The 26,119-nt window shown below is 33.0% G+C and overlaps 1 protein-coding gene across 3 annotated transcripts; it reads right to left on the reverse strand.

The window, feature by feature from the left end:
- Window positions 1-5,421: 5,421 nt before the first annotated feature.
- Window positions 5,422-10,291, reverse strand: LOC108467755 (peptide chain release factor APG3, chloroplastic). Of its 3 annotated transcripts, none has more exons than XM_017768510.2 (15): window positions 9,982-10,291; window positions 9,816-9,872; window positions 9,528-9,608; window positions 9,371-9,428; window positions 9,166-9,269; window positions 8,766-8,817; window positions 8,436-8,485; window positions 8,037-8,102; window positions 7,620-7,784; window positions 7,301-7,373; window positions 7,061-7,193; window positions 6,820-6,877; window positions 6,319-6,366; window positions 6,017-6,100; window positions 5,422-5,861 (listed from the first exon to the last, which is right to left on the reverse strand). In XM_017768510.2, exons 1-15 carry the CDS (start codon window positions 10,129-10,131, stop codon window positions 5,790-5,792), a joined length of 1,251 nt encoding a protein of 416 aa, XP_017623999.1. In that variant the 5' UTR covers window positions 10,132-10,291; the 3' UTR covers window positions 5,422-5,789. The 3 variants fall into 3 exon arrangements, with proteins under 3 accessions (XP_017623999.1, XP_052874379.1, XP_052874380.1); XM_053018419.1 differs by having other exon boundaries at window positions 9,166-9,284; XM_053018420.1 differs by having other exon boundaries at window positions 5,422-5,883; window positions 9,166-9,284.
- Between the last annotated feature and the right edge of the window lie 15,828 nt (window positions 10,292-26,119).

Raw genomic sequence — 26,119 nt, forward strand, 5'->3', positions numbered from 1 at the left:
GGAATAGGAAAAAGAAATTAAATATACCAAGTGATAAAGGTAGATATGAATAGGCAATTATGCTTTTTGAATTTTAGGATGTTTAAATTAAAAGACTCAACAAATAAATTCATGGTTATTGAAATAGTGCAATATAATAAGTATAATATTTACAAGCACGTGCTTAATTTAAAATAAATTGTGGGAACAAAAGCATTATGAGAGTTAAAAGCATTGTGTGTGAAAAAAGTATAGAACGGGATAAAAGTCAAGAGTGTTGAATGTTCACAGTGTAACAAAAATATGAGAAATTGAGAAAAATCTTACTCATATTGGCACAAAAACTCATAGGTGCTTATGCTTATAAATAAGGCATTAAAGTTCGAAGCATTAATAAAAATAAGCTGAGTAGGAAAGATTTAAACTGACTATATTCTTAACTCATAAATACTAAATTTTTATGTACATTTTGATGGAATTCTACGTTTAATTTTCTTTCACTTGTTTGCTTTGTAATATTTTGAAATACTTGGTTTGACAATGAATAATTGTAAGTTGTTTAATTTTCTAGCTAGAATTATATATTTAGTCAATTCTTCCTAGTGTTAATGCTTTGATATAGTCTAGTGTACCAAGCTAGCTCAAGAACATTTTCTTTTTCGTGTATGTTTATTTTTTGCCTTTTCGTTTCTATTTTCTTTTTCTTTTTCTTTGCTTGAGGACAAGCAAAAACTTAAGTGTGGGGGTTTTTGACCTACCACCAAATAAGGTGTTAGTTTTGGTACATTTCGGCACTTTAGGGTCTTCTTTTCTAGGCATTTTAGGATTAATTATGTTATTTTCATCATTAATAGCTTAAATATAAAAAATAAGCGTTTTTATGCATAAATTAACATTTATTAACCTATTAGGTCAATGCGGGCCTTAAGTAGTTCTAATGTGTTCAATTGAGTGTGCAAGATGATTATTTAGCAACCCAAGAGCCTCACAGATAGAGGTGTGCATGGGCCGGGCCGGGCCCAGAAAAAATTTTAGGCCCGTTTTCTAGGCCCGAGCCCGGCTCGGCCCGAAATATGGGCTTAAAAATTTGTCCAAGCCCGGCTTGAAATAAAATTGTTAAGCCCGAGTTCGCCCTACCGCCCCATATTAAATTTTTTAACTCATTTCATTAAATAAAAAATTTTAAAATATAATAAATCAAATATATTTAAAAATATAAAAACAAATATTAAAACAAGAAACAAATAAAAAATGAGACAAACAATTCTTAAAATAATACACAAATTGAAAATATAATAAAAAGTGGTTATATTAAAATTGAAAATAAAATGTAAATATGATTAAAAATAAAAATATATATTTAGTATATAATTCGGGTCGGGCCGGGCTGGGCTAGGACCAAAAAAGGTTTACTCGAGGCCCGGTCTATTTTCTAAACGGGCCTCGTTTTTTTGTCCAAACCCATATTTCAGGCCTATATTTTTACCCGAACCCACCCATTTTTCGAGCGTGCCTTCGGGTCGGGCCGGGTAGCCCAGCCCATGCATACCTCTACTCACAGACTACACCCGAGTAGGGCATGAGTTCTCAAGATGCAACATGTGAAGTTGGAAGACCAATTGAAACATGTTAGTGTCGTGTTGTGACACAGGCATGGTGTGTCACGACATAAGGCTAAACGTGGAGAGCAAGTACGAGAAGGCTAAAATCATATGTACAATTGATATGTTTCGAGATTAGGGCTTCCAATTGACCTAGTTAGGGTTTCTAAATGTCTCTATAAATACGAAGGCTATTCCTAAGCTAAGGGAGGCGAAGAGGAGCCGTAGTTAGTAGATTTAGGCTTTTATTATGTTTTATTTTGTTTCCAAAATTCTTTGTTCTTTTCGACTAGGTTTGATTTAACCAAGTCTTTTTCTATTGAAGTATTCAGCTTTAATTCATTATTCTCATTCAAACATCCAAGATCAAGTTAACGATTACGAGATTACGCAACTCCAAGCATATATAATTCAATTTATTAATTTATTTATGTTCTTTTGCATGTTTAAATTAAATCTAAGAGTTGTGGCATATAAATCTATGAGAGCCTAAATCTTTAGGAAGATTAACGAGTGGATGTGGGAGTAGTTAACGGATGGATTAGGTTTCTTAAGAGGAATTAACTGATAATAAATTATGTATGCTTAAACCATAGGAATGACGACCCTAGGAAGTAATCTAGGATAAATAAGGTTGAGAGATAAGTTTACCAAGTAAATCATAGTTGTTTTCGATAGGGAAAGTGAGGTCGAGAGATAAGCGAGTATTTTTCAATTAATTAATTAATTAGTAAAGGTCGAGAGGTAATACTAGTTAGTTACTGGTTAATTAAACCTAAAACCTAACTCAGAAGTTCAATACGGCCACTGAAATAAGTTATTCTTCTGTTTGTTATTCTAATTTGGTTATTTGATTATTTTCTAATTATTTTAATTAGTTAATTTATTTTATGTTTGATTCTTTCTATTTAATTATTCATCGCAATATATATTTTAATTATTACTATTTAGACTTAGTATTGTAGAAATATATTTTTGGTTTAATTCATCCTCCCTTGGGTACAATCCTCAGAATACTTATTAGTGTTTCGTTGTAACACATATATACTATAATTTGACTCATATACTTGCAGACACCGTTGATATTTTTGGTGTGGTATTTATACACTAAATGACAACACATTTAGAGGCGGTCAGCATGCAACAAAGAAGTCTAGCTAACTACTTGTTAAATTCTATATTACAGCAATTCATGGTCAGGGTTAATTAACACTAACGACTACCTAACACTAACAATGACCAAATTGTAAAGCCGTAAAACTACAAAATTAACAATCCAACTAACAAAATGATTGGTTGACTTCTATGGTGGTAATTAGTCTTTGGATTAGGGATCTAAAAAGCCTAAACATCCAATTGACTCAATTTTACCTTCAGTCACCATTTTACCAAATTAGACGATTTAGTCCGATTTATCTCTTGACCTCACCAAACTAACTCAGGATAAACGAATTGATACTAAATAGGATCTCCTCTAAGTCTCACCTATCTAAATTTTCCTTTAGAGACGTCAATTCTAATTTTTTAAAGTTTATTCAAGTTAGTCTAGTTTTTACGATTTAGTGTTAGTACTAAAAATTAACAAGAAACATTTCAATCAACCAACCACCATATATTTAGTTACCTAACATCATTTCCATACAAACAACAACCCAATAAACCTTCAAAGTGTACATTAGGTTAAGCACAAAAAGTAAGGATAAGTAAGCTTAGTAGTTTCTTGATGGATGCTTGAAGGAAAAGATGTAGGCAACAATGAAGGTGAGAAAATATTAGTAAAGATCATATTTTTAAACCTTTAAAATGAAAATGAAGTTGAGCTATATTAAAACCCTTGGATGAAATTGAAAATACAAGTTAAATTTTGAGACTAAAATGTAATAACACCTAGTTACAATAACAACTAACTAACAACTAAAAATTAGAAAAGTGATAAATAAAACCCTAAAAAGATGAAGAAGAAATAACTACTTAGCTAAAAGGATGATAAAAAAAAAGTGCATGGAATAATGTTAAAAGTGACTCCTTTAAAGTTATCAGCCAACAACCCAAAATTTTGGACAAAAGTGCCCTAAGACGCTAAATTTTGATTTGGGTTGATGTTAGAAAAAAACTACAATTGCAGTCAATTTTCTCCTTGTCTAGTAGCGGTATCATGACACCAATGCTTCGATGCTGTGATACCAAAGACAGTTTCGAAATTAGGAGTCTTAGGGTCTTGGTGTCATGATATCACTGGACTTAGCCTCATTTTTCTTCACTTCAGCACCTTCAGGGGTATCACGACTTCCATGATCTCTGTGTTGTGATACCCACTCTGAATGATGATTTCCTCGAGCTCGGGCCATTATCGATTTCCTACACCAACTCAATCACATCGTTAGGTCCCCCATGGCGTCATTTGGCCAATTTGAGTATCAAAAGGGCATAAAACTAATAAAAAACTATTTATTGATAACAAAAGCTAAAAATCAAAAAAATAAAATAAAATACACCTAAATTACTTGAGAATAAGCTTCTCTAATGTAATGGAGAGTCTAATTTGACATATCAAATTATGGCAAATCATTGTTTATGTAATTTGTTTTGTATCGTTGGATCTAAGGGAGCTCAACTATAAATAAAGGTATTTCCCCTCATTTGTAATCACTCAGTTGCAATTCTTCATAGGAATCAAATATTATTGAGAGCATTTACTCAAACATTTGGCATGCTTTTGCTTTCTTGTGGCTTTTCTGTTCTTTCATTGCTTTTTTCTCTTCCAAATTTGCTTCTGCTTTGTTTCAGTATTTTAGAGAATTTATGCAATAATTCTTTTACTTCAAGAGTATGGCTGACTTAGGCAGATTTGAACCCAAGAAATCACCTAAGCCAACATGGTTTGTCAGACTAAAGTTTTAGCCCCATGACACTTACGCACCCTTGCGCACCATTCTACCATTCCTTTTTTTTTCTTTTAAATTGTATTTATTCATTTGTTTATTTATTATTTTTCATGAGTATTTAAATTTTCATTTAGCTTTAGGACGGTAAATAATTCGATAGAGAGCCGTAAGATCCGAATCCATACTTAAAAACTTTCAATCCAATATTTATTGTTTATCTGGTTTAGGAGATATACATGTTCATCTCACAAAGTTGTATTGGCGCTAAGTCAAAAAAAGTTTGTTGATTCGGTGTTGATAGGCAAACAATTAAAAGTATTGTATCAATCATTTGTCGTATTTAGTCTACCGAAGAACACATTGACATGTCCAATTAAGTACTTGATTGGATCCATCAACGGAAGTAGCAATTGGATCTAAATGACCCATGCGGTTGATACCATTGGTTCAAATTGGGCCCTTCTAGTTCACAAGGTTTGGAGAGCTAAATCGTGGATGTGTGTTTCAATTAATTTACACACAGAAGGATTGGTAGTCTGAGGCATTCTCAATCACTATAATTGGCTTATCGATTGAAAAAGAATACTTGTTATCAAAGATCAGTTTGAAACTACAGCAAAGATCGATCCTGAAGTTAAAATTTCATCATATCGATTTATTTAATTAAATTTAGTTTTTACTTTTTTATTTTTATTTTAATTATCTATATTATTTTTACTTTTATCAAATTTAATTTCCCCTATTTACACAAAAGTTCACACATAACGAGGACAACTACCTACGCACACAACCTGATTGAATCGAACAACAATTTTAGATATATCAATTTCTGTGTAATCGACCCTATTTCCTATACTGCTATTTATTTACTGTTTAGGCATAAGAATATTATTGTTTATAGATTTGAAACCCATCAACAAATAAAACATAATAAAAGAAAAATTATGAAAAATAAATTTTTAAAAGAAAAAAATGTAATCTCCCGTATAAACTCAAGTTTGTCCAAGTTATAAAAGAAATTGAAAAGGAAAATTTAGAGAAGATTTTATCATAGTTTTTGCAACAAAAAAGAAAAAATAAGTAAAGAAAGAAAGCAATATAACCAATACAACCATTTTCTACACAACACCATGTTAAAAATGTTTAAGTTGCCTTTGTATTTGAACAATTTTGACAGCCACCCAAGAGAGCATTGTCATGAACAATTGGGACTGCAAGCCAGGGTGCTTTTCTTGATTTGTTGATTGAGTAATTTCTTTTAATTTCCTTCCAAGTTCCTCACATCCCAAACGCTCCAATTCCGGAGATCATGGAATGTTGCAATTTAGCCGGCAGTTGTAGCCACGGACTCAGCAAGCTCTTCAAGGAGTTCCTTCTGTTCGATAGCTGAACAAGCCTGCAAGAGGCAAGAATTTGCACTGCACTTTGAATCATTTCTGTATCAAACCCTACTTGATTTTTCTAGTTCAATATCGATATAGATGTTCATTGCCAAATATTGGAAAGAGAAAGAGAAGGATAACGAAAACTGAATGAGGTTTAAATAGGTACCTGAACTGCATTCTCAATATCGCCTTCAAGAAAAGATGTAAGCTCAAAGTTCATCTTTAGCCGGTGGTCAGTAACCCGATTGTCCTGATAAAAGGTAGCAGTGTGATACTTGTTAGATTTCATGAGTGACTTGCAGTCAGCTATAAGCCATTAGAGTTTCTAATAAAGGCAACACAACCTTAGCATATCTTATCTCATTCACAAACTGTGTAAATTTAGTCCAAATATTCTTATACAGTTTTTCTAAGCTAGTGAATATGTTATATCATGTTAACTAAAGCAACTTAGAAGAAGCTCAGGACCTTATAATTGTAGGTTCGAATCTTTTCAGCACGAGCACCAGTACCAACCTGCATATCAAGACATATGTGATACACACGTGAGGCATTTCAATCCAATCCTAAGGATTAATACTACAAAGACAACCACAGAAAAGGAAAATCCATTTAGAAGAAAGCAATTACACAAAATCGGAATCAACATATTTTCTATGCATACGAGTCTGTTGCTACCACAAATATCCCGGAAAGGATGCCACTACATCACATAAGCAAGCATGATATCCATACACACAGAAGACTTAGATTCTCTTAACAATTATTGTAATGTTTAGTTAATGGTATGCCTAGTCATAACACCTCAACTTAATAATGATTAAGATGATCCCCTGAAATTAAAAGATCAGTTAAATTGGAGGTACGGGAGTGGAACAGGGGTGCTTCAAGCTTGACATGAAAAATCATTGTCATAAGCTCCCATGAAACTGCCAGCTAATGTAACAAGCATAACAAACCAATTTATACCTGTGATTTTCGTTGGTTCCTTATTAACTCTTGCTGCTCCCTTACTTTTATTTCATACCTGTAAGGTGACATGATCATAAGGAATGGACCAAAAAGGAAGATACAAACTAATTTTAAGAAAACAAGAAAACAAGGATGCTGATTACTTATCTCAGATAATAATTTATAATTACCGACTAAAATGAATGGCAGTGTAAAAAACAAAGGCTGAAAAGCAGTAAATGATTAAGTTGAGCCTCACAATTTTGCTCTTAGCAGCTGTAAAGCACGACTCTTGTTCTGAAGTTGGGTCCTTTCTTCAGTGCAAAAGATGCGGATTCCAGTTGGTTTGTGGAAGAGATCAACTGCTGTCTCTACCTTGTTGACATTCTGGCCTGCACAATAACTAAGCATAAGAATTCTCCAACCCATTGGGGAAAGGGAAACAAGACATGAAGAATTCACTTGATCTTAATTCAATCCAAATTTGGCGCATTCATACCTCCAGCACCACCAGATCTCGCAGTTGTGAGTTCAATGTCTTTTGGATCAATTTCCACCTCAACTTCATCAGCCTAACCCAAAAGTCATCTCAAACACAAACGAGTTCAGATGAAAAAGAACAAAAAGAGTTTGTGATCAAATATTTAGAATGCAGCAGCTAAAATGCAATCAAATCTTATGCTAAACAAAGGCTTCTAATAAGCCTTCAACAGGCTAAATTGACACTTATTCCTTGACTCAAAACAAAATTGAGATGAGATCTTTCACACGCAAGATGTCTCAAGTCAAATATGATTCAGGTCTGAAATTTAATCTACCTCAGGCATGATGGCTACAGTTGCAGTAGACGTGTGCACACGACCCTGTGTTTCTGTTTGAGGAACACGTTGAACCCGGTGAACACCTGATTCATATTTCAATTTGCTGTAGACACATTTCCCTTTGACCTCTATCACACAGGTTTTGAATCCTCCTTTTTCAGCCTTTAAAAATACCAGAAATTTGACAGCCATTGAGAACAATAGGATGGATTTTTTTGTTGCTCTTCAAGATTTATAAGTGTTATGCTAGTAATACTTGTAAACAATTATAACCAAAACTTTTTCACAGTAAGTACTAAAGTCCATATTAACTAGCAGTTATGATTGGACAGATTTAGTAGCCAATGGTACCCACATATTTTAGTAAGATTTTAGTTAAATATGTACATTTGATATTCTTGCAATAAGACATACCTCAGAGCAGGAAATTAGGGTGGATTTCCAGGAGTTCCTTTCACTGTACTTTTGATACATTCTGACCTGGGTAATGAGACAGAATATTGAAGGTCCTTTAAGATGTAAATTAAAGTGACTATAGCCAGCCCTAGTGAACATATAGCAGAAAATCAATCAAAAACAAGAATCAAAATGTATCATGTAGCCTAGTTCCATGAAACTGGTAGTGTTGAAAACAAGTAGAAACAGAAATTAAATGGTTTCTTGTTGCAACACCAGAAATTTTTTTCTATATGTTTTCTTTCTGCTTCTATGTCAGGCTAACAACTGTTTTTAGACTGATTTAAAATATTTGAAGTACTGATAGGGCATGATTCCAAGCCATAAATCTGAAAGGATAAAGAAACATGTACCTACAAGATCACCGGCCCAAATTCCAGCCTCATCACCACCAGTACCTGCCCTCACTGGAAAGAAGACAAGCATAGTTCATTAAAGTGGCAATAAGAAGGCAATTACATTAGACTCTGCATCTAAAACTATAATCCATATGACATGGAAAGTACAACTTGTATGCAGACAAACGCTTAAATACACAGAACTATCCATTGAAGAGGAATTAATTTTTGACATGAATTATTGCTCAAAATGCAGCACATATTTGAAGGATAGCAAAGCTACAGCCTGAAAGTTTTCAAATCAAGTTACTAAATTATCTTCTCAACAAGATTAAGATGATATAGATACCTTCAAGCATTATATTTCTTGCATCAAGAGGATCACTTGGAAGCAGTAGCACCTGCCCACATAGAAGCAATATAGTAGCTTGAGAGACCAGATAGAGGGAGCAAAACCAAAAATAACATAAGCAGCAATAATAAGATACATTCCACAATAAGGCTCAATATTGGTTAATGCTCATCAATGAAAAGTATTATATAAAATATGCAATCAATATCAATCTCATTCCATATTGTTGGAACTCAATAAAACTTTTCGTAATGCAAAGAAAACTGATTAAAACTTCTAATCATACACTTGACTAAGTAGACGATAGAACACAAGTTATTCAGTGGGAAAGTGGCTCCTAGATATGGAAAACAATTATAGAGATGGTGAGATAAAACTTAAGGCATTGGGAGAAAACCTTAAGCTTCTCCTCAAGCTCTTTAAGTTGACCAGATAGAGAGCTGATTTCAGATGCTATCATCTCAGCCATATCTACATCAGTGCCCTCCTCTTCAGATAAAGCTGAAAAAAGAATTACTGTAAAAATAAGAAAAAAAGGATCCACAAGCTTTTATCTTATAGTAAAACATTTTAAACAAGATGATGATGATTGTCAAAATTACCTTTGGCCTCCTCTAACTGCTTCTCACATTCTTTAAATCTCCTGAATGTTGATACAACCTATCCACCAAGAAAATAGAACATAAATGGAAAGGCCAATTAGCAACGAAAGAGATAAAGCTCAGCAGCCAGCTAAGAAAGCAAAATGAAATCCAGTACCTCATCGAGTTCCGACACAGACTGAGCCAGTTTTTGGTATTCAGTGGGATTCGAGACAACATCTGGATCAGCTAGCCTAACCTACAGTCTCATTGTTTAGAGAAACAGAAACCTTACTAAACAATTGAATTAAGACACTATTTACGGCATAGAGAACAATATTTTCATGCTTAAGGTAGAGAAACCTTGGATAGACAAAAATTTTGACTAACATACAACTGAAAACACTTTTTTTTCACATAATCGAAACTTATTACCTACAAAAGAAAGAAAAAATAAGAACTATACCGATAATTCCTTCCACGTCTTCTCCGCAGATTCCAGTTTCGTTATCAGATACGGCTCCTGCAAGAAAAAAAAAATCCAAAACAATAACCAACAAGAAGTTCATTTTATCGAAATCTCAGCTCTGCTTTTCATCAAATTAAAAAGAAGAAGTTTTTGTTGAACGCACCACCATACAAACGATTCTCGAAGCTCTGGATCTAGGCCAAGGTCTGGCCACTCTCAAACATCTTGACTGAGGCGTAAAACCGCGTCGAACTGAAAAGTCGTTGAAGGTAGTGAATAATCGAGCTGTGGAGCTCATTGCAAAGCAGTTCATTGCTGCGGTTGCTGCTAATGTATCTTTGAGATGAACTATGCTTGAATTAACTATGGATATGGCGGATAAAATGTGAGAGAGCAAGCGAAATTGAAGGGCTGTGACCGAGCGGCTAAGGAATAGACACGGTGGCTTTAGCGGAAACTCAACTTTAATTTATATTAATAGTAACCAACTTTGGTTACATGATAAAATAGTTAAATTTTATTTCACTCATTCAATTTTAGAAAAGTAATAAAATAGTACTTTTAATCATTTTTTATTACAGACGTAACGGCAAAGTAACATGACAAATGACGAATTGATTGGTGTCATTAGTCGTCCAACTGGTTAGTTAGCACCAATTTAAATAGCCTATTTAGCACCAATTTAGGGTTGAAGCAGTAAAAGAAAAAGAAGAAGAAGAGAAAAAATGGAGATGCCGACCGTGATATCAGTGTGCTATTGTGAAAACCCAACCAAATTAAATACGTCTTGGTCCAATGACAACCCAGGTAGGAGGTTTTGGGGTGTAAGAAGTTTGGGAATGGGTTTCAAAAACCATGTTATTTTTTCACCTGGTTTGATCCACCATTGACGCCCCGTTCACAAATTGTGTTGTTGGGTCTTCTGAAAAAAGTGAAGACATTGGAAGATGCATTGAGGGAGGAGAGAAAAACATGGCTTTTAGTGCTTTTATTTGTAATATTATTGCTATTTTTCAAACTCTAAACCAAATTATGTTGTTGTTAGCACCGAAAACCAGCTTATGTGGCCATTGATATAATATTTTGTTATTCATTCATGGTGAGTTGGGTTCCTAAATGTAATGGCCTGTAAAGGGTAGAAGTTTGCTAATTGTTGTTAGAATTAAATGACTCAAATCTTTATTTAAATAAAATACAGTGGTAAAATAAAATAAAAGTAAAATCCATATAGAACTATACTTTTTTTATTTTATTTTAGAATAAGGTTTTTTAAACCTTATTAAACTTCATATATTTTATATTGATTAGAATAAGGTGTTTCAATCTTACTAGAATATGGTTTTACAAGCATATAAATAGACATAATCTATTCCTTTTGTAATCATTCGAATTCGACATAGTGAATTTTTTTCTCCTTTACCCGTGGTTTTTTTCCAAAAAGAGTTTCCACGTAAAATCTGTGTGTTCTTTATTTTATTTTATTTTCTTTTCTTTTTCTCAAATTGGTATCAAAGCTTCCGGGTAGTTCATCTTGATCACTGTAATAATGTCTTTGAAGTATGAAATTCCGCTATTAGATTGCAACACCAGATTTGCGTTGTGGCATATTAAGATACAAGTAGTTTTTGCGCAGATGGATCTAGAGGATGCCCTGCTAAGGATAGATAAAATGTCTTCGACATTAACAGATGAAGAGAAGAAGTGTAAGGATTGAAAGGCGTTAACACAATTACATCTGTATTTGTCTAACAAAATTTTGCAGGATGTGATGAAGGAGAAAACCGCCGCAACATTATGGAAGAGGCTAGAACAAATATGTACGTCGAAAACTCTAACAAGCAAGTTGTATATGAAGCAGCATCTTTATGCTCATCGTTTGGAGGAAGGTGTGGCTGTACACGAACACTTAACAATGTTTAAAGAAATTCACTTAAACTTGGAGGCCATGGAGGTTCAGTATGATAAGGAAGATCTAGGGTTGATTCTACTTTGTTCGTTGCCTCCGTTTTATTCAACCTTTAGAGACACGATTTTATATAGCCACGAGTCTCTCACAGTTGGTGAGGTTTATGATTCTTTGACCTCGTATGATAAGATGAAGCATCTTGTGGTCAAACCCGACTCTCAGGGAGAGGGTCTCATTGTTCGTGGGAGACAAGATCGGAATGCTGATGATGATCATGGAAGGACACAGGAACAAAATTCTCGCAGTAAACCTAAGGGTAGATCGAAGTCTTTAAATAGTGGTAAAATTATAACTTCTGCAAGAAAAAAGGGCACATTAAATCTGAGTGCTATAAGCTACAGAACAAGATTAAAAAGGAGGCTACGAATCAAAAGGGAAAACAACCAACAAATTTTGGTGAAGCTGATGTTGTAGAAGACTACAGCGATGGTGAACCTCTAGTCGCTTTTTTCAATAATTCTAAAGTAAGCTAGGAATGGATACTTGATTCAGGCTGCACCTTCCATGTGAGTCCCAATCGGGATTGGTTTACAACTTACGAAACAGTGTCTGAAGGTGTTGTTTTGATGGGAAATAATGCTTCATATAAAATCATAGGTTTTGGAACAATTAAAGTTAAGATGTTTGATGGAGTTGTTAGAACACTTAGTAACGTACAACATGTTCCAGAATTGAAGAGAAATTTAATTTCGTTGAGTACTCTTGATTCAAAAGGGTACAGATACACAGCTGAAAGTAGGGTTTTAAAGATTTCCAAAGGTTCCCTTGTTGTGATGAAAGGGTAGAGAAAGACTACCAAGTTATATGTTTTGCAGGGTTCTACTGTTACTAGTGATGCAGTTGTCGCTTCCTCTTCCTTGTCTGATGATGATATTACTAAACTTTGGCATATGCGCCTAGGCATATGAGTGAGAATGGCATGGCAGAATTGAGCAAAAGAGGACTTCTTGATGGGCAAGGAATTTGCAAACTAAAGTTCTGTGAGCACTGTGTTTTTGGGAAGAAAAAGAGAGTTCGATTCACCAAAGGAATCCATAACACGAAGGGAACGTTGGAGTATATTCATTCTGATTTGTGGAGGCCATCCAAAGTGCCTTTGAGAGGTGGAGCTAATTATATGCTAATTTTTATTGATGATTTTTCCAAAAAAGTTTGGGCATTCTTCCTGAAGCAAAAAAGCGATGTGTTTTTCGCAATTAAGTCTTGAAAAATTATGATTGAAAAACAGACAGGAAAACAAATAAAATACCTCCGCACAGACAATGGCTTAGAGTTTTGTTCTGATGAGTTTAATAGACTGTGCAAGTTAGAAGGGATCATGAGACACTTGACAGTTCGTCATACTCCACAGCAAAATGGCGTTGCAAAATGAATGAACAGAACGATCATGGAGAAGGTTCGATATATGTTGTCAAATGCCAACTTACCAAAGTCGTTTTGAGCAGAAGCAGCCTTTACTACATGTTTTTTAGTCAATCAACTGATCTCCATCCATTGCTATTGAGAAAAAGACTCCACAATAGGTATGGTCTGGTAATCCTGCTAATTATTCTAACCTAAAAATCTTCGGGTGTCCTGCGTATGCTCATGTTGATAGTGGATGTTTGCTATGCAAGAGGAAATGGAATCACTTCACAAAAACAAAACATGAGATCTTGTGAAACTTCCTAAAGGTAAAAAGGTTGTTCGTTGTAAATGGGTATTTAAAAAGAAAGAAGGGACTCCAGGAGTTGAAGAACCCAGATATAAAGCAAGGCTTGTTGCAAATGATTACAGTCAAAATTCAGGAGTGGACTTCACAGATGTGTTCTCCCTAGTTGTGAAGTATAGTTTGATTCGAGATTTGCTTGGTATTATGGCCATGCATGATTTGGAGCTTGAACAGTTAGACATAAAAACTACATTTTTGCATGGAGAACTTAAGGAGGACATTTACATGCAACAACCAGAGGGTTTCACAGTCTTAGAAAAAGAGGACTATGTTTGCTTGCTGAAAAAGTCCCTTTAGGGTTTGAAACAGTCACCAAGACAATGGTATAAGAGGTTTGATTCCTTTATGACTTCTTATGATTTCAAAAGAAGTAGTTTTGACAATTATGTTTACTTTAAGAAAAATAGTGATGGTTCTTTCATATATTTACTTCTTTATGTTGATGACATGTTGATAGCAGTAAAAGATAAAGGAGAGATAAGAAAGGTCAAAGCCCAACTAAGTGAAGAATTTGAGATGAAAGATTTGGTACCAGCAAAGAAGATACTTGGTATGGAGATTCTCAGTGATAGAAAAGCAAGTAAATTATACATAAGTCAGAAGGGGTACATTGAGAAAGTTCTTTGCAGGTTCAATATGCAGAGTGCTAAGCTTGTTAGTACTCCTTTAGCAGCCCATTTCAGACTTTCATCGACTTTGTCTCCATAATCAGATGATGAGATTGAGTACATGTCACATGTTCCATACTTTAGTGCAGTGGGGTATCTCATGTATGCTATGGTTTGTTCATATCCAGATTTATCATATTCAGTCAGTGCAGTTAGCAGATACATGGTGAATCCCGGTAAAGAAAACTGGAAAATAGTTCAGTGGATTTTAAGATACTTACGAGGTACTACTGATGTCTGCTTACATTTTGGAAGAACCAAAGATGGAGTCATTGGATATGTTGATGCTGATTTTGCTGGAGACCTTGATAGAAAAAGATCTTTCACAGGTTATGTCTTTACAATCGGAGGTTGTGCAAGCAGTTGGAAAGCAACTTTGCAACCTACAGTTGCTTTGTCTACCACTGAAGCTGAGTACATGGCGATTACTAAGGCTTGTAAAGAAACTATTTGGTTTAAGGGACTCTTTAGTGAACTCAATGAAGACCTTCAAATCAGTACAATATTTTGTGACAGTTAGAGTGCAATCTTCCTTACAAAAGATCAAATGATTCATGAGAGAAAAAACACATTGATGGTCGTATCATTTTGTTCGTGATATTATTGCTCGTGGTGATATTGTTGTGAGCAAAATTAATACTCATGAAAATCCTGTAGATATGATGACTAAGTCACTTTCTATAACCAAGTTTGAGCATTGCTCAAACTTGGTTGGTGTTTATTGTTAAAGTTAAACCCTTAAGGGGTTTTATGGAAGAGGTGGAGAACTTGTTCATTGAGAGTTCGCGATGAAGAACTTGTTCATTGAGAATTCGTGTCAAGGTGGAGATTGTTAGAATTAAATGATACGAATCCTTATTTAAATAAAATACAGTGGTAAAATAAAATAAAAGTAAAATCCATATAGAACTACACTTCTTTTATTTTATTTTAGAATAAGGTTTTTTAAACCTTATTAAACTCCATCTATTTTATATTTATTAGAATAAGGTGTTTCAATCATACTAGAATATGGCTTTACAAGCCTATAAATAGACATAAACTATTCCTCTTGTAATCATTCGAATTCGACATAGTGAATTTTTTTCTCCTCTGCCCGTGATTTTTTTCCCGAAAAGGTTTTCACGTAAAATCTACGTGTTCTTTATTTTATTTTATTTTATTTTTCTCAATTGTAATGGGAGAATATTTGGTTATTGTAATGGTCTGGTATTCTCACACATTTGTATTTCATTTTATTTGAATTTCTAAATGTTTAATCTTATTTTAAGACTTGAAAGAGTATTTGGTTTTTTTTTTCTTACATTACATGGATCAATGCTCATATGTTATAAGAGATAAAAATAAATGAAAAACAAAAATAGTAACATATTAGAAGGGAAAATATTTCCAAATTGCATGGATTAATGGTCATATATTAAAGCCAAACTGTTTACAAAAGGAAGGCAAACTATTGCCAAATTTGCCTACAATTCAATACAATTTAACAGATCTAAATTGTAGGGAAATTTATAAAAAAAAAATTAGTGACTATATGCCTAAGTTTAGATAACAGTAGCAATCATAGGCAAATTTACAAAAAAATAATAATAATATGCCTAAGTTAATAAATCAGTAGCAGGTATAGGCAAATTTACACAAGTTCAAAAAGTTAACTAAATAAAGTCATGTTCACAATGTCATCATTGGTCTGTCATAGATGACTTTTGAGTAGAAGACATCCATCTAATAGTGGTTGGTTTCCTCTTGCATTGAAACTTTTCTCTTGGGGGTAGCATCTTGTTTGTGATTTTGGTAAGTTGGGGCAAATTCGTAAGGAGTTGAGGCAGCCTCCTGCTGAGTTGAGGTAGACTGTTGCTGAGTTGGAGCAACCGCTTGGTTGTGAACACCAACTTTGTGTCTTTTAACCTATAGAAACAAGTGAAATCCACCAGACAAATTCATAACTTAAGTAATATAATGAAGCAAAGGCAGATGACTTACTCTAATGTTTCTACCAACTTCCTATTTACAACTCCTCTTATTGTAGCCTCTTTTGTTGTATTTATTGCACCTCATTTTCACCCCTCTCTTGCTCAACATTTCTGTTGTTTGTGGTTCATAAGGTTATTTCCTTTTCACCTTAGTAGGTATGCCATGTGGCCTTCTTAGTGTAGGAAGCAGTGTTGGTAGCCTGTTTAGGATAGACACTCATTGCTTAGGACCCCTTACTGGCCTTATGAAGTTGGAGTAAATGGAAAGCTGGGTTTTCTTGGTGTACCAGGTTTGTACATAGGTTTTTGGGAACTCATCTTTTAGATTAATGGCAACCACTGTATGCATACAAGGGATGCCAGTGAGATCTTAGTTCCTATAAGAGCAAGAATTCTCAATTAGGTCCACCACATATTGACTGCCTAAACTGTTTCAACCTGATACCTGTCCCCACTAATATGTGATGGAACACACCTAAAAATAGTCACTAAAACAATATTAAAAACAACATGTGATCAGCCCCACCAACAATCATACACAAGGCATAAATATATTAAAAATGGCAAAATAAAAACATATAGGTATTGGTCCAACAACATGTGATCAGCCCCACCAACAATTATACACAAGGCAAAATAAAGGCATCAATATATTAAAGAGGGTAAATTTACCTCAGTGAATATTCGATATTGACATCCAAGTTTTTCTTAATCTTTGGACACAAGATTCCTTTAATTTTATCAGCTTCTTCTTTCTTCTTGACAATCAACAACATAATCTTGGTCCTAATTGTTTTCATCATGGTCAAAATAGGTTTCCCTCTTGCTTCCAATATCACCTACCAATAAGTAATATAAAAGATTAATGAACTGCATGTTCTTAATGATTAGTAAGTAATATAAAAAAAAAGGTTTACCTTGTTAATGCATTCGAAAGATTATTCACCAACACGTCAGAGTGGCTCCTAACTAAGAAATGAGACCTTGACCAGTGAGTACGGTTCTTTTCCTTCAACCAATCATAAGCATGTTGATTGGTATTTTTTAGTTCAGCTATGACATCTTTAAAATTCCTTAGAGTGCTTGCTCTGGCAACTTTCCAAAGTAAATATTTCAATTCCTTTGTTCAGAAACCAACTTTCTTGAAATTAGGATGTAGGTGTCTAACACAGTGTCTTATTTTTAAATTAGGAAACAACATATATATTACTTCTAAAAGTCACTGCAAATAGAACAAATACAATTTACTTCTTTGACATATCATAAATCCTAAACAAAAACAACATAAAACAAAGTAGACAAACGGAGTTTTACCTTTTGCTTGTTAGATATGAAATATCTAGTATGAGCTCACAATTTTCAAGTCTAGTGTAAGCAACTCCAAAAACCAGTGACATGATACTTAGTTTTCACTTTCGACAGCAGCATATGTAATAAGATAGATGCCACTATTTGTATCTATCCCAACAGCTACCAGTAGGTAGCCACCAAAGTAACCTTTCAAGAAACATCCATCTAAACCTATTATCCTCCTACAACCAACCCTATAGCCATTTTTGCATGCCTGCAGATAGACATACATCATTTGAATATAACATATTATTGTTGTCCCTTCATTTTGGGTCCTAACCTCTAAAAAATACTTATAAATCTTCTCAAAAAAATACTTATAAATCTTCTCATATTGAGCCTTATGAGCTCTTTCAATTGATTCCAATGCCCTAAGTGTAGCCCTCCTACATTTGGCTAGTGAGACAAGGAAAAAGAGATCTCTTTTGCATCTTGTTGCAATGATGTCAAAAAATATTTAAGATCATCAACGCATTTTTCTTTATAATGTTGACCTATCCAAGTTGAGGTTACATTCTTATTTTTATAGACTTTAGAGCAAGTACGGTTAGGGTTTGAACTCCTAATTTGCCAAGTCTAATCAGTAAGGTCATTAGGGTTTAGTTTAGAGGCCTATATGAACCAAGAACATTTTTCACTACAAACTGTCTTTAACCTCTTTAGATCATTTTTGGGGAACTTAATAAAATAACTATTCAACCTACCATATTGTTTGGCAGCTTTTTTTAGATTGTCTTTAGACTTAAATAACATTACTTGAAGTTTAGGATTACTTGTAACAGCTCGTTTTTAGTCAAATCGAAACAGTGGTTTTGGGACCACAAATCTGAGGTTAAAATATTTATTTTATTATTATTTTTATTTTTTCAGTATGATAAAATGATCGTGTGAAAGTTTCGTTAAGAAATTTTATCTTTTGATTAGTCAATTTGATAAAAAGAACTAAATTGCGTAAAGTGAAAAAGTGATGTTCTAATAGATAAAGGTATTAAATGGCTATGAAATTAAATAGAATAGGTCCTTATGTGATAAATAAACCATTGCTAATATGAGTGGACATTTATGGACATACATTATGTGATAACCCGAATTAGGGCCTAATCGGAATAGTGGTTTCATGACTACAAATCTGAGATAGAAATAATTGTTTTATAATTATTTTGGGGTTTATGATATGATTGCATGATTTTGTGAAAATTTTGTGATGAAATTCTATGCCTAAAGTGCTTAAATTGAAAGTAGGGACTAAATCGAATAAGTTGCAAAATTTGCATCCCGGAAGTTTTTAGTATGAAATTCTTTTGGAATATTAATTAGGAGGTCTTAAATAGCAATTTGACCAATTTTAAGTTCATGGACAAAATTAGGACATGGAAGGAATTTTTGAAAGTTTAGTAAGGAGGGCATTTTGGTCATTTGGATATTAAATGAAATAAAATGGGAAAAATAACACAAAATTGATCATCATCCTCCTTAGTTGCTGCGAATTCTCCCTCTCTCCATAGCTAGGGTTTCTTCAATTTTCAAGCTCCATAGTAAGTGATTCCAAGCCCGCTTTTAATGTTCTTTACGTTTTTAGAATCCGGAAGCTCGATTAAGCTTATGCTAGTAATAATTTAACCTAGGGTTCATATTTGGAAAAATACCCATAGGTGAAATTTGTGTATTTTGATGTTTTATGATAGAATATGAGGTTTTAAATTATGTTAAATAACTTGTGCTACTCGGTTTTAAGTGAAAAGCGAGTAAAAGCGGCATAATCGGTAAAAATACCTATTGTTCATAACTATATGATAGAGTGAGAATTTGATGTTGTTGTAGAAGATAAAATGTTCAGCATATCATAAAACATAAGAATAAGGGCTGAAATTAAATTCCGAGCCTAGGGGCAAAATTGTAATTTTGTAAAAGTTAGGGGCAAAATGTAATTTTTTCATGATGTGATTTTGGATTGAAATAAATAGTATTAGTATTAAATGAGCTAAATGTGTTATTATAGATCAAGAAAGACGCGAATTGATCTCGAGCAGGGAAGGAAAAAGTTTTGGACTAAATTGCAAAATTTCCACATTTTGCACCAAGGTAAGTTTGTATGTAAATATTACAATAATTTCATGTACATTCTTATATTTCAGCCTATTATATAAATATACTAGCTGATGTTAAAATGTAAATCGACTATTGGAAGAATGGAAATAAATATAGAGAGAGATCCGGTTGAACAATCGGAGAGATCGAATGAAATAGAGGGCGTAGCTAGGTCACATGTATGATGCTGAGTGCACATCATGTGTACAAGAAAGCTACGAGACACCCTGTAGTAGCTAGGTCACATGTGTGATACGAGATGTATCCCATGTAGACAAGAGAGCTACGTGAAAGATAAATGTAGCTAGGTCGCATGCGTGATTCCAAGTGAAGGACACCATGTAGACAAGAGAGCTACGTGAAAGATAAATGTAGCTAGGTCGCATGCGTGATTCCAAGTGAAGGACACCATGTAGACAAGAGAGCTACGAGACAAATCGGTTAGGTCGCATGAGTGGTACTAAGTGTTCACCATGTGTACAAGAGAGCCGAACTAAGCGAAGTATGATGGTGGGGTGTGTCTTTGAAACTATTAAATATCGAGGATTGATCCGAATTGTTCAACGGGATGGTTTTGTGGTGATATTGTGGTTTGGACCTACACTTATGGTGAATGAAATGTGGTGAAAATGATTTGTGGTATATACATATATAAGATAAAATGAGGTTAGCATAAAGAATGTGTGAAAGAGTGAAACTAGCATTAAAACTGTTTTTAGATGGTAGCAGTGACGTGATTTTGAAAAATCACCAAAAATAGGAGGAATATAATTAGAGGTTTAATGAGATGTGAAATTAAAGTTTAATGAGTCTACTTTCATATAAAAGAAACAGAGCAAGCAAAGGAATTCTATATTTTGAGATATTTACAATTGTATGTGACTTGCTCAGGATGAATACGTGATCCCCTGTTCCAACTTTGAAAAATCATTAAAAACTGTACAAAGAAAATTAAGAAATATAGTTTACATGCCTAAATTCCTTATTGAGACTAGTTTTAAATGAAATAGACTTCAGGGTTGTTTGAATTGTGTACTGAGAGAAATTCAATTCGTAGTGAACAGAGGTCAGATCAGTCGAGCTGTGTAACAGGGAAACTTTAACTAATAAACTGTACTAATCGGCTGAACCAAAATTATATAAAAAAATTAGCAAAAAGCTTTATGAGTCTAGATTCAGGAAATTTTACGGATTTGAATTTCGAGTTTTGTAACTCGAGTTATGATTTATTTAGTGAATATGACGCAGCGAGACAGCTTAATCAAAGTGGAATGAATAGTGAAGTTAAAGTAGATATACTTGAATTGTTGTGTAAACATGTTAGATTCTTTAATTAGTATTTACATACTTACTTACTAAGCTATAAGCTTACTTTGTTTCTCTCTTTTGTCTTATAGTGTCCTTGGCTTGCTCGGGAGTTAAGGATCGTGAAGATCTACCCGCACTATCATACTTTAGGGTATTTGAACTAAACGTTTTGAATTATGGCATGTATAGTAGGCTTAATTATTTTGTTACGTGTCATATTTGTCTAGGTTTAAAATATTAGTTCTGATTTTCGACCAGCTACTTTGTACAAGCCATTAAAGTTGGCTAATATTGTTCAAGACATATGTTATACGATGCACTATCAAATTGGATGACATATTTATATCTCGGTTATGCTTAATGGTATGTGTTATGTTCTGGTAATACCTTGTATCCTGTTCCGGCGACGGTAACGGGTAAGGGGTGTTACACATTAGGTGACTTTAATGTTTAATAAGTAAGGTTAAATTAATAATTAAGTTATTAAGTAAAATAAAGCAAAAAGGAAAATAAAGGTGTCATCTTCCTTAATATGAAACACCACCGAAAATAGAAGAAAGAAATGTTCATGAAAGCTTGCTAGGGTTCAGTCACTTGGATGCTTAATTGGTAAGTGGTTTTTACGTTTTTCATGATTTCTATGTTTTTGAGATCGTTGCAGCTTAGTCTAGCTAGCCCAGGGACTATTTTGCAAAGTTGCTAAATGTTTAGGGTTTTTCCATTGATGAATCTATGTGTGTTTTGATGTTTGATGATAGAAAATGTATGCTTGTTGTTAGATAAACAACAATTGTTAAGTGATTTTTAGTGAAATGTCCAAACAAGGATTAATTTGTGAAATGTGTAAAATTTTTGGTTAAATTTTAAAATAAATGAAAGATATGAGCTTCTAGAGACCTAATTGAAATTCGGCTAGCATGGGTTTAGGTTGAATTGCATGAATTTGTATTTTTATGAGATAAGGACTAAATTGAAAAATGTAAAGGTAAAAGTGTAAAATTGCCTTAATGTGTATTTTGGACTAAATTGAATAAAGTGATAATTAAATAAGTTAATTTTGATTACATTTAGATCAAGAAAAGAAAAATACGGATTTAGATCGAGGAAAGAACAAGATTTTGGACTAATTTACTTGTTTCGTCGTTTTTGCATTCGAGGTAAATTCATATGTAAAAGTGTACATGGGCGGGGCCCATAAAAAAATTTCAGCCTGTTTTCTAGGCCTAGGCCCGGCCCGGCCCGAAATATGGGCCTGAAAAATTGTCCAAGCCCAGCCCGACACAAAATTGATAGGCAGAGCCCTACATTTGGCCCGGCTGGGCCCGACCAATATTAATTTTTTTTCCTTATTTCATTAAATAAAAATTTTGAAAATATAATAAATCAAATACATTTAAAAATATTAAAACAAAAAACAAATAAAAAAGAGACTTGTTTATTTGATAATTTTTTTATATTTTTAGATATTTTACATATATTTTATTTTTATATATTTATCCTATTTTATAAACTTTTAAAACATATCTTAATTATTTATATTATTTTTTTTTTATAATGTTTTAAAATTGTTTTTTAGCTAATTTAGAACAATATATATTTTATAAAAGAAATTTTATATACACATGTGCTAAAAGAATGATATGTAGCGTGTGTTTCTTGTCTAAATTACCTAAAACAACTACCGCTTTTCTTTTAATGATGTTAAAAATAAATAAAATAAAATATTTTAAATATCAAAATGAAAGAGAAACGAGTATACTTGGTAGCAAATTAGTGAATTTAACTTGTTTTAATTATTATAAGTTAAACAAATCGAGTTTTATAATTCAATGCTTAAACATGCCGCACGTAACAAATACACGCAAACTAATCATTCCTTAAGTGGGCTGTTGGTGGCCTTCTTAAAACAATATACAAATTAGGAATATAATAAAAAAGTGGTCATATTAAAATTGAAACAAATTAGAACTAAAATAATAACCAAATTAATAATAAAATAAAAGTTTTACAATATTGAAATAATATTAAAAGCGACAACAGATAACATAATAAATAGCTGCAAAAGAACAATAAAACACCACAAAAGTAGCACTAAAACAGAACCAAAACAGTATGAAAACAGCTCCAAAATAGCAACAAAACAGCACAAAAAACACCACCAAACAGCAGCAGTGAGAACAGCATCACCAATAACACCAAAACAACACCAAAAACCTGCAAAATATAATCAACCAACCAGAATATCTACACATTAACCAATCAATATATTTAATTTTATAACAAACTATAAATTATAAGCTAAATTAAATTGTCAACAATTAGAAAGGAAGGTAACCTAAAAAGCAATCGAAGAAATATCATCCTCATCGTCCTCATCATCCTCATCGTCTTCATCGTCATCATCATTCTTGCAACCAATTTCTAACATGAAATAAGAATAAATAATTAGATAATCAAATTGATAAAAAATAATAAAAAATTACAACAATAAAACGAGAGTAATAATTACCTGTAAAAATCCCTTAGCTCGCATCCAATCATCCAAGCAAACAACGGCTTGAATTGTTTTTGGCTTAAGTGAACTCCTCAAAGGTGTGATAACTTTTTTACCCATGCTAAAAGCCGATTCGGAAGCTACAGTCTATATTGAAATTGCCAAAAGATCACAAGCCAATAATGAAAGCTCATTATATCGAACTAAACTTTTGCTCCAATAATCCAAAACATCTATTTGACTATTCAACTCAAGCGCCGGTTCTTCCAAATAAATGTCCAACTGTGACTTTTCACTCATAGTGCTAGATTCATTTAAATACCGTTTATAGTCATCACTCTCATCAAAATCTCCCCCAAAACCAAAATCAACACTATTAACATTGTGTTCATCCAAACTAGAATCAACAGGATTTTTATCTGAAACATTAGAACTCCCAGCCAAAGAGGACGACGTGGATTTAGATCTCTTAACATACTCGTCAAACAAGAGTCTAAGATTGCTAAGAATGGTTTCAACAAAATCTGAAGCATGAATACCATAGATTGTAGTAAAGCAATACTGCACATAATTCAACTTGTAACGAGGATCTAAAATTGTAGCACATGACAATATCAATGAATACTCAGCCTAATATTTATTAAATTTCTCTTGCATTTACTTAACCATTGGAGTTAAAAATGAATGAGGACCTTTAACTGTATCAAGCAAGAGCTTGTGAACCTTCCAAACCCCTCTAAAATAAAGATTAGCCGTTGGATAATTAGAACCAGAAAAAACACAAGTCACATCATAAAAGACTTTCAAAAATTTGCAAAGAATAGCAACATTTCTCCACTCCTCGTTAGAAAGTGCAAATATTTGGTAATCTTTATCTCGTTGGCCCCAATAATCTAGCACATCTTTATAGTAAAGAGAAGATTCAACCATTAAATAAGTAGAATTCCATCTCACACACACATCTTGACGCAACTTTTTGGCCACATTCAAATGAAAACTTTTGCCGGCCACATCATAAAATCTTTTCCTACGAATTCCCGACTTTTTTATGTACTTAATTCCATTTTGAATCTTACCAACAACATCATCAGCAAGTTCCAAACCAGCTTTAACTATAAGATTCCATATATGTGCACAACATCTAACTTGAAAAAAAGCACCATTACACAAAATAGCTCGGTTTGCACGAAAACGATTTTTAAGACATGAAACCATAACATCATTATAAAAAGCATTATCCAAAGTGATGCTAAAAATTTTCTTGTCTATACCCCATTGAGATAAATATAAAACAAGTTCATCCGCTATGTTCAAACCATCATATGGAGGAAATAAAGCTCTAAACCTTATGATTCTCTTTTGTAGCTTCCAATCTTTATCAACCCAATGAGCAGTAATGCAAATATTTTCATCATTAGTATGCTTCGAGTTCCAATTATCAGAAGTTAGACAAATTAAACCAGGTGCTTTAGCCAACTCTTCTTTAACACGATCTCCCTCTTTTGCATAATACATTAGGACATCCCTAGCAGCTGTATATCTACTTATATTCTTAAAATTAGGACTAGCAATTCTCATCATGTATCTAATTCCTGGTTCTTCAACTGTCCTAAATGAATGCTTACCACACACAAGAAAAGTAGAAACAGCTTGATGACACTCATCAGCATCAAACTTGTAGTTTTTTTTATAAATGGAACACCTCCTAATGATGGTTGATTGGCTATGGTGTATTGAGTGATGTCCTTATTAACTTTTTTCAAACAACTATTTAGATGACGTCTTAAATGAAAAGTTCCACTAGAAGATTTAGTAGAGAAGATAGACTTACAATGATTACATTGTGCCTTCAATTCATTTTTGTTCTCGCATTCAAGCTTTGTTATTTCATCCCACACCTTTGAAGTGGTAGACTTTTGATGTTTAGGAGCACTTTCATACTCATTAAACCCATCATCCATAGGTATAGGACTGTTCGAACTAGCCATAGTCATAAAAATTAAGTCCTGAAATCCAAATAGACCAAAAGATAATTAATTTTCATACTAAAAATATCTGATAATTACGATACAATTTATAATTTTCATATGAAGACAATTTAATTTAAAGCTTTTATTTAAATACAAATTAAATTTTACTAACTTATTTAGTTCTAAATTAAAATTTTATGTTTTGGAATTTTATTTAAAAGAATTTTGAATGTTGATTTAAAAATTAAAATACTATTGAAATAAAATATAAAGCTTAAAAATAGTAAATCTGAAATGAATAGAAGCATGCATCGACAGGAGTAAATTAATCCACAATTCCACATGCATTATTATTATAATAATAAGTATCATTACATTGGTTATAAGATTAAGTAGAGGTTGAGTATAACATAATCCAGTAAATACACTTATCCTTTGAAATGCTCCTTAGTTAAATTAAAGCTTAATTAAAAGATTTACTAAATTCCCATATGATTGGATTTTTTTTAATTGAAAAGAAAGGAAAACATCGATATCATGATGAAGGACATTTCACTCACAAATCTACTAATGTATCCTAACGGAAAAAATTACGTGACAAATCAATTTCGTCAAACACTCCATTAAATAATAATAATAATAATAAAACATCAAAATGCATGTAAAATGTAAGTTATAATTTTTCTTTATTTTCAGAGTTAAACAAATTAATTATTGTAATAAAATTTAATTTAAACCCTAAGATAGTTTATATAATTAAGTAGCATTGATGA

Source organism: Gossypium arboreum, chromosome 8, assembly GCF_025698485.1.
Source record: "Gossypium arboreum isolate Shixiya-1 chromosome 8, ASM2569848v2, whole genome shotgun sequence".
NCBI classification, from domain to species: Eukaryota; Viridiplantae; Streptophyta; class Magnoliopsida; order Malvales; family Malvaceae; genus Gossypium; species Gossypium arboreum.

Bases quoted from the DNA above. Each gene is read 5' to 3' on its own strand.
- LOC108467755 (XM_053018419.1), bottom strand. From the start codon at position 10,131: ATGAACTGCTTTGCAATGAGCTCCACAGCTCGATTATTCACTACCTTC. The intron at 7,194-7,300 runs GTATGAATGCGC...GTTATTGTGCAG, and splicing joins GAGATCTGGTGGTGCTGGAG to GCCAGAATGTCAACAAGGTA. The intron at 6,367-6,819 runs GTATAAATTGGT...CTTGATATGCAG, and splicing joins GGAACCAACGAAAATCACAG to GTTGGTACTGGTGCTCGTGC.